Here is a 13,405-nt window from a genome sequence, read left to right as displayed (position 1 = left end):
TACCCACGGTCCATCACAAAAATATCCTCGTATGGAAACGTGATCCCCTTGAAGGTTCCGCTCATGACACTTTTCCGGGATTTTACACCATGTAGCACAATCTGATTATTCTTGATTGTTTACCCTCGAAAGGCCACCGTCCGCCTGGTAAAGTCATTTCTTTTAGTTATTTTTGCTTTCGTTTTCCGTTTTTTAATGTTGGGATAAGATAAGATAGGTTAAGATAAGATAAGATAAGATAAGATAAGAACTTTATTTATTCTTTGGGAAATGGCTGAATGTTGCGCAGGACAGTACCTGAGTTACTCACCTGTTTCATTTCCACCCAGTTTAAGTCGATATGTGTTGCACATTTCGATACAACACCAGTTTGAACTAAATGTTTCTCTAATTAGGAACAAATACTACTTTGTTGTATCTCTGTGTTATTATTACAGAGGAGGGATGATTGTAACAGAACCACTTTCACCAAGAAGGGATGAAAAAACAGCCAGAAACCAGCTTATTCTGGTAGCTTGTTTTATTTGGTTTTAGCTGGTGAAAGATGGTTTCAGATGGTCCTGACCCAGTTCTTGCTGGTCTTTGATGGTTTAGCTGGGTTGACCACCAGCCGGGCATGCAGGTGTGACCAGCCTGCCAAGCTGGTCATGCGAAAGGCGTCTTTGATGATTATTAGATAGTTTTCATCATATTAAAATAATGACAGTAGATGTGAAACCAGTTTGAGGTATATTTTTGCATAATTTCTGATGGTTTGGCTGGTCACACCAGCTTAAGATGGTCAGTCTTGCTGGTTTAAATTGCTGTGAGTTGAAGATAAATGTTCTGGAGTATGAAGAAACAGTGTCATAAGGGGGAAGTATGAAAAGCAAGGTGCATAAATCAGTTAAAGAAGCCTATCTGATGTTTTATGTATTTACAGTGCACACATTTTTTGATAAGAAAATGCACTGAAGTATGTAAAGTAAAAGTAAATGCAGTCAGAACTTTATTTGCTCCTTTCATACCCCGCCTTCAAAATGGAGCCTATTTTACACTTGAACACAAAATTTGTTGTTGTTGTTGTTATTTGTTTGTTTAAAGGATTTAAAGGACAAAAATCCATCCCCTCCTCCCTCCCCACGTCCCTCCCATTGTTCCCATTTATACAGTAAGTAACTATAATGCTTTGGAGAAATGTAGTGAAGTAAAAGTTAAAGTTGAAATAAAAAAAACATTACAGATACTTTCAAAAAATACTTTTAGTACTGTAGCGAAGTATTATCACTTTGTTACATTACACCACTGATGTTTTGTAACTCATGTAGACTGGTTTTTCTTCTTCTTCGTTCTTTTAGAGGCATCTTAGAGGATGCATAAGCTGCATGTTACAGTCACTTTGTTTTAAAACTTTTACAATATGTCTAATTATCTAAGAAATGAGCACAGACTCTGGTATTTGAATAAAGGCTGGCAGAGTTCACAATAAACAAAATGTGATACTTGAACTATCATTTATTTACTTGAGTAATCTTTTTAATAGTCCTAAGTTTTTTTAAGAAACAATAACACAGATGGGTCATTGCTTTATTTTACAGCCGCAGTGTTTTGTTTTGCCCTTGACATCCACAAACATTGACTAACCCCAACAGGATAAACAGGTTTCGGATGCAGTTTAATTCAGGGTGTATCTCCGTGCAAAACCACGCGTGTACGCAGTGAAATATTCACACAATGAGAATGTTGACGGACAGGCGTTGTTCATCAATGTTCGATCTTGGCCTCCATTAATAGCCTGCCACTGGGCTGTGCTCACTGAAGTCCCTCCTTCTATTGATGTTTCCTGTGAAATACTCGCTCCTGTTCTCACCTTCATTTATATTTCTGCGTCTCTCACGTCAGAAAGAGTCCTCAGTGGATTGGCTGTCTGGAAACCTGTTGTCTAATAATACAAGCAGAAGGACAACTTGTCTTTCAGGTAAAAAAAAAAAAAATCACTTTGTGCTTTTCGGTAGTTTGGATATAATGAAAAAACTGCAAACAACTTGAGCGGCAGATTATAGAGTGACATTTGTTGTTGTCATTTGACTGGTATAAAAGTTTTTGTTTTAATCTATGTCAGCTCTTTCTTTTCCCCACAGGGCAACCAACTGACACAGAATCTAGATCTAATCCTTGAAAAAAAAAGGCAAATGGGAAGAAGGCAATGAGCAATGAAGAAAGAAATAACCTGAAAATAAGCAAGAAAGTACAATAGAATTATCACAAAATGTGTAGTTAAATAAATGAATGGATATATATAATTAATAAATGCAAAAAGATAACTAAACAAACAAGAGAAAAGGCCTGGGAAAAGTGCTTTTAAAAATTGTAATTATTTGCTTATTTGCTTATTTTTCTTTTTTCCCTATGCATTTTCCCTGGCTTTTTAAAAAATAATTTGCTGAATCAAATAATTTGGGAAATATTTCTTACCAAGTTACTTATTGCCTTTTCTCTTTCAGGGTTCTAGTTTTAAATACTTGTGAAAGGCATCTGAAAGTAGCTAAATAAAAGTGTTGTGGCTTCAGGTTTCGAAGGGTTAACTGCATTCACTAACTCAACTTACATCATCATTAACCCATTGTTTACTCTTCATCCAACCTTCAGAGCATCAATCCTTCTCGCCATGTCCAACCAGCCTGTCCAAAACCCCCATGAAGAGGCATACGGGTCCCTGATGAGAGGTTTGAAGGAGCTGGACCTCCGTGGCCCCAGTGTTCCCAGTGACCTGGTGCTAACTGGAGACCATGCCTTTCCATTGGTAATGAACAGTAAAGGCCAGGCCCAGATGGCAGCCTCCCTGTATGGCAGTGGGAGGATTGTGGTCCTGGGTCATGAGAGCTACCTGACCGCCTTTCCTGCTCTGGTAGAGAACGCTCTGATCTGGCTGAGAGGAGATGGATCTGAAAACCTGTCTGTGGGGGTCCAACTAAACATCAAGGCAGTCGCTGATAACCTCAGCAAATCCAGCTTCCAAGCCAAAGTTGTGGGGGCCTTCAGTGACAAACTCGGGGTTGGTGTGTATGTGACGGACGCCTACAGCGCGGGTGCAGACGTGAAGGAGCTGGTGGCGTTTCTAAAAGCTGGAGGAGGAGTGCTGATAGCAGGGCAGGCCTGGAGCTGGGCTGCAGATCACCCCAAAGAGAATGTTCTGCTTCAGTTTGGAGGGAATAAGGTTTCTGGTGTTGCAGGGATCTACTTTTCGGAGCATCGGGGTGAGGTAGAGTGCCTGCCTGTCTACCCTCAGATCCCATCTTCCTGGATGGCTGTAGTGTGAGTTTATACTGGACTTCTCTTTTATTGCACATTTAGAGAGGTTCCACTTCCCCAACTAACAACCTTTAATAATGCTATGATAAACTTTAATAAATTAACATTTGATGAATCATATTTCACAATACATTATGTTATAATTTGTATGGATGTGTTATAATATCAGCACGGCATCGATGTTGGTAGATATTGGCTTTAAAATGAAATATCTGTCAACATGCTGATTTCTGCTGATAAAAAAACCAATATTTTTTTACTTTTACTTACATTTACAAAACATCAAGTATTTTCCTTATTTTTCACAATGAATATTAGTGAAAAGCATGGTATTGTATGTCTGCTGTTGGGCCATCATAATAAGAGTATACATAATATGATGTTAATTTCACTACAGAAGAGACGTGATGATCACTAGAATAAGGTGGGATACTTTTCTCTCTCTTTCCCCTTTCAAATACAGACTCGGTAAGGATTTTGAGGATGACTTGGAGTTCTTACTCCAGGGCATTTCAGAGTTTGACATCCAGGGTAAAGGGATTGCCTCTGAGGTCCTGGTCCACGGCTCGTTAGCCTTTCCTATTGGTACAACCGAGGATGGACGGGTGTTCCTGGCAGGAGCATATTATGGGCAGGGACGGGTCATTGTGACTACACATGAAGGATATATGGGACGAGAGGTAACCTTTACATTAAACTCACTCACTCAATGTATGCTTTTACAAGTCAAATTAAGCACATAATACTATTTTGAATACATTCAAAATATATGATTACTTTGCATTTTATTTTGTTATATATTAAATTCTTGTCACCAGAAGTTGGATGTCTACAATGTGCTAAATTATTAAATGTGCTGATCTGCCAAATCTTTTCACGTGATTTACAAATGGCTGCTTTTCATTGTCACAGTCACTGGCTTCATTTTGGAAAAATGCCGTTCACTGGCTGGATGAGGGACGGCAGGGGGTCGTCGGTACATCAGCGAAAAATGCCCACAAAATTCTCAGCCAGTCAGGGTTAAAGTGTGAGATGACAAACTTCAGGAAAGACCTGAGTGTATTTGTGTGCACAGCGTACAGCAATGAACATGCAGAGGAAATCCAAAACTTTGTGGCAGAGGGAGGAGGCCTGCTGATCGGTGGACATGCCTGGTACTGGGCGCAGAGACACCGCGGGCAAAACGAAATAACAGAATTCCCAGGTATGATAATGCACTACCACAGTTTTATTATGTATCCTTCAGCTCATCCCACAATGGACATATTATATTTCACTGACAATGAAAGACACCAGACAGTAGAACAGAGAGTTAAAACGTTCTCCACAAAGAGCAATAGAAGAGGACCAGTATATGTCCACTCTGGACTGCCTCAGTTTACCCATGAAATATAGACCCCTCTTATCAATGTTTGTATCATCTGTGTTCAAATTCCATGTCAGTATGGCATCTATTACTGTACCTAAATAGCTGTAGTCGTCCACCACTTCCCCTAAAGTTTTTTTTGTGAGGATTCCTTATGGCCTGTGAGGGTCCAGGGACAGAGGGATGTTGTATGCTGTGAAGGCCTTTGAGGTAAATTGTGATTTGCGATAATGGGTTTTAAATACAATTGGCAGTACTTAATCTAGCAATAGTCATTTGTTGGTGGGTTTTGTTAGTCAAATATGATTTCTTTTGTTTTCTTGGTGTTCAAATGAAGTAAAAAAAAAGACCTAAACCAACAAACAATCAGATCTACCCACCTACTGGAGCTGGTTTCATCATCATCTTAAGTTAAACCCCCTATTGCTGTGTCATCAGCAGATTTAACAGCAACATGATTAGATGTGTTGCTTCTACATGTGTTTGTATAGATAGTAAATAAAACTGGAGAAATAGTGCTCCCTTGTGGAGCTTCAGTATTATGACCACTGGAGTTGGTAGTTCAGTGGCTGCAGATGAAGGTGCCAATACAAGACAGCAGAGAAGCTTCTGGCTGGTTGTTTTATTGGAGTTGGAATACATTTGCAGAGAAGCCAAAGTGCTGAGTAGCAGGAAGGCTGAAGCACAGGCTTATCATAGAGAAACCGGAGTGTGCTGCTTGGGGAACTGTGCAGTCCTGAATCAGATGATTTGATTTACCTGGGTCCATTGGCTTGAAGATGCCAAGCGTAAAGCCCATAGCAGGAGAACAATCACAGGAAACCAGTGCAAATTGCTGCTTAGAATGGCCGCAGGACTTTGCTGGGATGGACTAACTGGTATCATAAAGAACACACCAACACCAACACAGCTTCTAGCAGTGTCTCCGAATAGGCTTTTTTGGGTCTGCATCCCATCCAAATACTAGCATGTAGGAAGATATGAGCATTTGACAACTGCAAAGAGTTAAGAGAGTGGTCTGTAAATGGCTTTAAGGCAACAGTGGGAGGTAGCAAGTCAATGGCTCACGCATAACATCTAGAGATAGAGTAGACTAGACGTTTGGGTAAAGAGAAATGCAAAGAGGGTGAGCACACAAGGAAGCTGCAAGACTTCCAAATAACCAAAAGAAAATATCCAGAGGCAGACAAGTTCTTCTAGTGTCACCAAAGCGCATAAACATATTTGTCATAAATAGACTACTGCTTTATACATCTTACAGACCTGCATGAACATAAATCTTATAATACAAAAAATGCTGAATTGTCTTTCAGGAAACAAGATCCTGAACACAATGGGCTTGAGCATTTTGAGGACAACGATCAAAGGAGGCAGCTACAAGGCCCCTGATCCCCGCCAGGCTGTCAAAGACACCTACCACTTCCGCCACCTTCTCCACCGTTTTGCCAGTCACGTGACGCAGGGGGAGAAACTCAGCAAACATGAGGAGAGTCACCTTAAAAAGCTGGGCTTCGACTGCGCCACTTACTTGAACATGAAAGCTTATGACTGCTCCTCATACACACAAGTCCTGTCCACCCTCACTGACATGGTGAAGAAGTCAGGCATGCCTCAGGTGAGTAGACAAAATGCCATCAAAGCTTTATAAAACACTCCAGCAGAAGAGCTCAAAGATATGTTGCAGCAACATAACATTCAGTCAATCCATTTTCTTTCAAGGTGTGTGATAAATGTCCTGTGAGATGTCCCAAAGACCACCTGCTCCTCACTTTGGGGCCACAGATTTATAAGGTTTGCAAAGATCCTGATGCCCTCCTGCCCCACCTCATCAAGAATAACCCCTTGATGCCAGTTGTCTACAACCATGTCATCAAGATTAATGCAAACACTGCAGGTGAGACCTCGCTGTTGTGGACATATCTGTAAATTGTTTAATATATAAGCTATATAGTATGTGCATTCTTGTGATAGTATTTTTTTGACAAAATTTGCATACAAAAATGAGTTCAGTCTGTTGCAGTTAATGTATTACACTGCACTTATCAACATAACTAATTGGCTATGTTTGCATGTACACTAATATTCCACTAATATACTGAGTATGACAATGTTCTGAATTTAGCGTTGGTCATTTAAACAGCATATTTCATATGATATTCCAAAATAGTCTTTTTTTCCAATTTAGACATATGGATTATGCTAGTATTATTCGGGTGACAGAGAAAGGTGAAATGTGTCTGGAAAAAAATTGCAATGTGTGTGTGTGTGTGTGTGTGTGTGTGTGTGTGTGTGTGTGTGTGTGTGTGTGTGTGTGTGTGTGTGTGTGTGTGTGTGTGTGTGTGTGTGTGTGTCAGGACGAGATGAGTGGTTCAGTACAGGTTTGTACCTGTCCCCTGGGATGAAGACCTACATTTCACTGCCAGTGGAGATTGTCAACAAGGGCTGGAAGGTGCTGTACATAAAACTGTGTTCATTGTGTTGCTGTTAATATTTGGCCTTGTGGAGGTCCAGCTCACCTCGTGCATGCCCCTGTCCCCTGTGCAAAGATGCAAATCTTAGGATAGCAAAGGACTGACCCACCCTCCTCTCCCTATGAGTGTGTAAGGGTTATTTGGATTAGTTAGGTTTAGGCAAGAGAAGTGGTTTCGGTTAGGGTCAGAATTTTACGGTAAGCCAAGATGAGGCAGAGTAAGGCGGTCCATTCCTTCCCCATTTTAGGATCTGCAAATTTCTGTCCTCAGCAGCAAGTGACTAGTCCAGCTCATCCCTGCAGAGGCAGCAGTCCCCACCCCAGCACCTAACCTAACCTTAACCCGTGGCTGCAGCAAAATTCAGAGGAGTAAACTACAATTTTAGTGTCTGATCTTTTCGGTGTGAGGAAAAGTGTTTTAATTTCTTTCTGGATTCAATTTGTTTCATCACTAGACTCTGTTTTAAAAGTAATAACAGAACATTTTAGGCAACCCTAAAGTATGCTGTAATATTCCCTTCATTAGGTTTGACCTAAATTAAGATTACCTCACATCATCATCATCATCATCATCATCATCATCATCATCACTGATCTTGCTATGGTCACTGTCATGTTATTAATTATTTTGTCTTTGGCATTATCCTAATTTTCCTTGTCACCATTCACTTTATTATGCTTACTGCAATTTTCCTTGGCCTGCAAGAATCCAAAATCTCTGGGAACCCAAGTCAGAGTGCAGTAACTACTTACTGCAGTTTGCTGTGGGTTTTGGTTGAATTTTGTAGTTACGGTGATTGTAGAGCCCATTTTCTCTAAAAGAGAACAAGACTGAAGCAAGAAATGTTTTCAGAAGAGAGAACAGATATCCAAAAAGTCAACATCAGCCATAACTTAGTTTTGACAAAAAGTTGCACTTACTTTAGTTGTCTTTGTGGTGCAGTAAAGAACAAACTATATTTTTATTTATTAACACATGTTCCATGTCTTCCTCAGATCCAGATAGGCTGTCAAACAGACTATCTCAAATCTGCAGTGTTGAAGAGAGCAGCGTACGTCATTGAGCATTTTCCTGTAACCTCGGAGATGATGCAGGTGTGGAACCTGTGGGGGGGACTCATCTACCTGGTGGCTCCACCCAAAACACAACAGGAGGGGGTAGAGGTCACAGTGCAGATAGCTGTACCTGCGCCGTATTATAAATCAGGTGAGTCCGTTGTGTGTGCCTCCTGATGTGTGTACCCAAGTGGGAGTGAATGGCAGGCTTGTAGGAATAAATATGGTTTTTATGTAAATCGGAGCAGTCTATGGGAGAATATCTTGTTCAGTATCTTATTAAATCTTGTTACTTCTTTTCAAGAATCTCAGTTTTTTTGTTCCGCAGGTGTGTAACTGTGTTTAAAAAAGAAAGGAGTCAAAAATAATCAGTGTGACATCATAGTACGTCTTAGGTCATGTCACGTGGTAATTTTGGTAGTAGGGATAATGTGTCTAGTGCAAAAATAGTAAATTAATCGAAAAAAAAAAACATGCAATGGGAAAAAACAAGTTTATAAAAGGGGTTTAAAATCGATTTCTTCATCCAGTCCAGGGAAAGTCATGGCATTGAGTTTGAAAATCCAGTATGTTTCTCGTTGGATACGTTTTTTGACATGGTCACCCCGTCTCATAGCCGATTTAAATGGTTCTGTTCCCTCTTCTTTTATGAGAGTTTATGTTTCTTTATGTTTGCTGATGTGATTCTTTAGTCTGCGTTTGGTATGTCCCAATAGAAACATCCGCAGGGGCAAGTGAGGCGATTAACTACATGGGTAGCATTACACTTAATGAAATCCTTATGTTGGTAAGTGTAGTCCGTTCTTAGATCTGTAAATGTCTGGGTACATAAAATAATTGTATTCTTGTTCTTTTCAGGAGTGACCACACCAGCTGAGTGGTCCTTGCTGCGCACCGCTCCTTCGCCCTGGGCGGAGTTGGAGTTTGAAAACATCATCCTCACTGTACCATCAGACGTTGTTCGTAACCTGGAGCGCCCTGATGAAGTGGCAGCACTTTGGGATGAGATCATGAGGGGCATGGCTGACCTGGCCGTCGTTCCACACAAATTTCCTCGCAAAGAACGTTTTGTCGCAGATGTGCAGATTTCCCATGGTAAGTGCATTTGGCTTTGATATTGGATATGCATGTTTCTCAGTTCAACTTTACAACTTCAGGCCATTTAGAGTTTACAGTTCACCCAAACTGCATGTCTGTGTTAACTGCTTGTAAAAAGGCTCAGTACTAAGAGTTGTATTTAGAAAATATTGAGGTAGGTATCATGAAAATAAAATAGCAAATTAAAAAACAGGACTCTCAAGCGCATGAGATGGCATTAGGGGCTTATTAAATCATGCAAATGTATTCAGTACACATCTTATCTACTTACCATTCCTGTAATATTAGCATAAAAACCTATCCAAGGCATACCCAAAGTATGCAACAGCAGTCTGTCAATTTTGAAATTGTTTGTTGGTGTTTTAACAGAGGATTGTACCCGCTGTTGCAATTGTATCTTGCAGCTACTTAACGTAAAGGGGCTTTGTGTGAAATTCAGAGCATAAGAATTATCAGCCACCATAACACTCTTTGCAAAGGATACTAAAACGCATTAACACGCAAATGTTGGTGGACTAGCTTACCTAAACAAACTACATGGAAGCTTGGATTACAATGCACTAATGGGTAACGTAACTTCATTCTCTGCTCACGATGCCGTAACTCTGCCATACCTTTTCATAGCAAATAAAGGTTTGCTGTTATATTAATGCTGTTAATGTCACATACAGAACCTTTGAAGGGCAGACCATTGGACTTGTAACAGCTGGAAATTACTGATTGACTGAGGAGCTTTGTAACGGCACATGCTACTATGAGGCCTGCATTTCATGCTTTGCCCTGAAAGCACTTGCACGAAATTATAGGCTCCGTTACAGTGCTCGACTGTAAATGTGAAACCCTGAAGGTCCACTGCTATAACACTGTTTGTTTTTCTCATTTGTCCATCCAGGATTCATGCATGCAGGTTATCCCATTATGGCACACAAAGGCACAGCAACTGTGCTGGTCAACCCTGAGTATATTAAGAGTAAAGGCATGTGGGGGCCGATCCATGAACTGGGACACAACCAACAGAGAGCCTGCTGGGAGTTCCGGCCGCACACCACTGAGTGCACGTGCAACCTGTGGTCTGTGTATGTGCATGAGGAGGTGCTGGGAATCAACAGGACAAAGGTGGAGTAAATTATTTATTACCAATGACTAGAAAAGACTGATCTCAAGATCTACCTTGGCATGTTTTCATACTAATCGATGTCACAAAAGACAACTGGGATTACGTTTTTAGCAAACTTATCATTTCATCTTGTTCAATGCAGGCTCATGGAGCTATGACTGTAGCAAATCGAAGCAATCGAGCAGAGCAGTATGCTAAGGGGGGCAGGAACCTCAGCACCTGGAGCATGTGGGTGGCCCTGGAGACATACATGCAGGTGAGGGAAATATTGTATATTACACCATCTAGAGAAACTTTCTCACAGTTTATTCAAAATACAATATCACTTATCTGTGTGGTGCTTTTTTATTTTAACAAACAAAGCTCTGTACAGTTGGTCTCATTCATCCATTCACACACAGAGTCACACACAGATGATGACAGAGTGGCCAATGCGAGGAGCTGCTTTGTCTTTCCCAAGGACATTTAGAGATTTGTACACCAATCAACAACCTCCTATATGCTAGATTTAATACCAGTCTGCCAAGTCTGTCTGAAGAAAAGTCAATGGCTTGACCTAGATTTTTGAAGGACAACTTGAGCCAATGTGTGATAGATCCTCAAATGCACCAATTAATTTCAAACATTACATTTTGGTTAATACTTGCCCCCAAAGCAGGTGTACCAAAATTAGTGAAATTCTCTCCACATGGTTTAGGGATGAGTTTTTTGCCAGCTATCTGTCAGGTTCAAAATGCTTTGCAGGCCTATTCCCCAATAATGAATAAAGATATCTAGCAAGGTATATCTATTGGACAAATCGACAATGAGTTTGAACCCTTTTTATGCTCAGCCTAAAATTTGCCAAATTATAGGCTATATACCACATTTAGTGCTGATTCAACTGAGATCCAAAAAGTAGGTATAATATTGTTATTTTTTAGATTAGATAAGCAAAACATCCATCATGGAAAACTTTAATTAAAACATTATTTCACTTTCTGCTGTTAGGCACCACAATCGGGCCAATTTGGATTATCTTTATTTAAAATATTTGCACATAATTTTCAGTTATGCAGCAAAGTTTCATGTCATTATCCAGGAGCAACCTCTGGAGCTCAAAAATGCAGCTAACACAGAAGTGCCAATAAGTGCAGTTCCTCTAATGGCCACTTGAGGGTGGCTCCAAAATGTAGTAAATCCCTTTAGTCCCTTCATGTTAAAATGCCCAACTTTACAGCAGAAGTGAACATTTTTACAGTCTGGTACAAAAAACAGGATGAATTTGTATATATATGTCTGTTAATTATGCAGTCTATAGTCTCTAGCTTGTTCCAGCTCACAGCAAATTAGGAGCTGGCATAAGATAGTGTCAGTGAACCAGCACAAGTTCAATAGGTTTCTTCCCTTTTTGGGCCTGAACCCTAATAAGACTGAAAGTCCCAAACCTCAATCCATCCCCTTGAAGTGTAAATGTTCATTGCATATTTCTCACATTTCCTTGTACCTCTATCTCCTTCCTTGTAGCTCCAGGACAAGTTTGGCTGGGATGCCTTTAAAAAGGTGTTTGCTGCCTACCACAAGATGACCAAATTTCCTGGTGACAACAAAGGAAAGATGAACCTGTATGCTGAGACTTTCTCCCAGGCTGTGGAGATGAACCTGTGTGGATTCTTTAAGTCCTGGGGCTGGCCCATTGAAACAGCCACTGAGGAGAAACTCTCTAACCTGCCTCCCTGGACAGACCACCCCATGGTCCAGTATGACTGAACTTCTGGTGATTCAAAGTGCAGAGCAATGGCCTAAATGAGTACCAAATCCTTGACATTGAGTATTTAGTGGGTGTATCAATTAATTGACTTTTTTACTGTGTTGTTGTATTTTTACTATATGTATTTCTATATGTAAAAAAGAAGGAGGAGTTACACATTTGAGCAGATATATACAGCTTGAAAATACTCTAGCTCCATAGAAAAAGTTGTATTTGTTAAATGCTGTAAAACCAAAATACCAAAAACCAGTAGGTCATTAAATCAACACAGTTGCTACTAAGTGGAATATACTTTTATGTATTTTATAGATGACTTAGAAAAACGGTGAAGCATCAATACATTTGCTGCAGTCAAATCTCACATGCGTCCACTTCATATCTACTTCATTCCTCCCGTCTCACTCCTAAGTATTGCACTGTAAGCACTGTAACCTGTAATGTCGACATTAGTTATTTAATTTCACAATACCAGTTAAAGTCATTTATATACAAAAAATAATTCTGTTTCATGAACATGATGACACTAATTCTGTCGATGCATTAATAACTAAGCTGTATCCTTCCCTGTTACATCATTTGCTCTGATACTGCCTTATAATATTATATAATAAGTCAGTCAAGCTATAAGATAAACACATTATTTCACTACAATAATATCTGCCTTTACTGTCACTGGAAAAGACACTAATAAACAAATACTGTGACCTCTGTGCTACTTTTTTTTTCATCCATTTGTCCGTGAAAGAGAAGCAGTTCAGTATATTAAATGTAGTAAGGGATGCATAAATGCAGTCTGTCATGATCCTATAGGTTTTGTATTCTATCATCGTCTTTGTTTTGGGGTTTTCTTTTATGTTTTCTTGTTACTCATGTTCTGTTTCCTGTTATATTTTGTAGTATCACTCCTCCTGTCTTGTGTGTTTCCCTGATTAGTTTCGCCTGTCCCTCGCTATACAGTTCTTACCTGTTCTCACTATCCTTTGTGTTTTTTTTGGTTCTTTCTGGCTTTGTCTTTTTCCTCTTTTGTTTTCTGTCACACTTGTCTTTTATCAGTCTCGATTGTCTTTCCTTGTTAGTCTTCCCTGCTCACCTGTTCTGTTTTAGCCTTGTTTGCTCCACCCTTGTGTTCCCTGCCACACCTTCAATATTCAGCCAACCCTTGTGTTTCCCTCCTTTCCCCGTGTTCACCTACCTCAGCTGTGTGTCGTTGTCCTGATTGGCTCCCTGTGTATATATACCTGTGTGTCTCACTTTGTT

At 40.1% G+C, this 13,405-nt stretch overlaps 1 protein-coding gene across 3 annotated transcripts; it reads left to right on the top strand.

Annotated features, from left to right (window-relative positions):
- The first annotated feature begins 11 nt into the window (after window positions 1-11).
- Window positions 12-12,852, top strand: LOC121943640 (TRPM8 channel-associated factor homolog). Of its 3 annotated transcripts, XM_042487214.2 has the most exons (14): window positions 86-147; window positions 1,084-1,150; window positions 1,882-1,957; window positions 2,629-3,294; window positions 3,755-3,971; window positions 4,204-4,495; window positions 5,971-6,272; window positions 6,377-6,551; window positions 7,012-7,106; window positions 8,124-8,334; window positions 9,042-9,278; window positions 10,174-10,397; window positions 10,541-10,654; window positions 11,905-12,852. In XM_042487214.2, the coding sequence occupies exons 4-14, from the start codon at window positions 2,648-2,650 to the stop codon at window positions 12,145-12,147; spliced, it is 2,757 nt and encodes a 918-aa protein (XP_042343148.2). In that variant the 5' UTR covers window positions 86-147; window positions 1,084-1,150; window positions 1,882-1,957; window positions 2,629-2,647; the 3' UTR covers window positions 12,148-12,852. The 3 variants fall into 3 exon arrangements, with proteins under 3 accessions (XP_042343146.2, XP_042343149.2, XP_042343148.2); XM_042487212.2 differs by lacking the exon at window positions 1,084-1,150 and having other exon boundaries at window positions 12-147; XM_042487215.2 differs by lacking the exon at window positions 1,084-1,150 and having other exon boundaries at window positions 69-147; window positions 1,886-1,957.
- The last annotated feature ends 553 nt before the right edge of the window (window positions 12,853-13,405 follow it).

Source organism: Plectropomus leopardus, chromosome 6, assembly GCF_026936395.1.
Source record: "Plectropomus leopardus strain MGB_pleo_1.0 chromosome 6, ASM2693639v1, whole genome shotgun sequence".
Taxonomy (NCBI): domain Eukaryota; kingdom Metazoa; phylum Chordata; class Actinopteri; order Perciformes; family Serranidae; genus Plectropomus; species Plectropomus leopardus.
The sequence above is the reverse complement of the archived record's forward strand: the minus strand, read 5'-3'. Positions and strand labels throughout refer to the sequence as shown.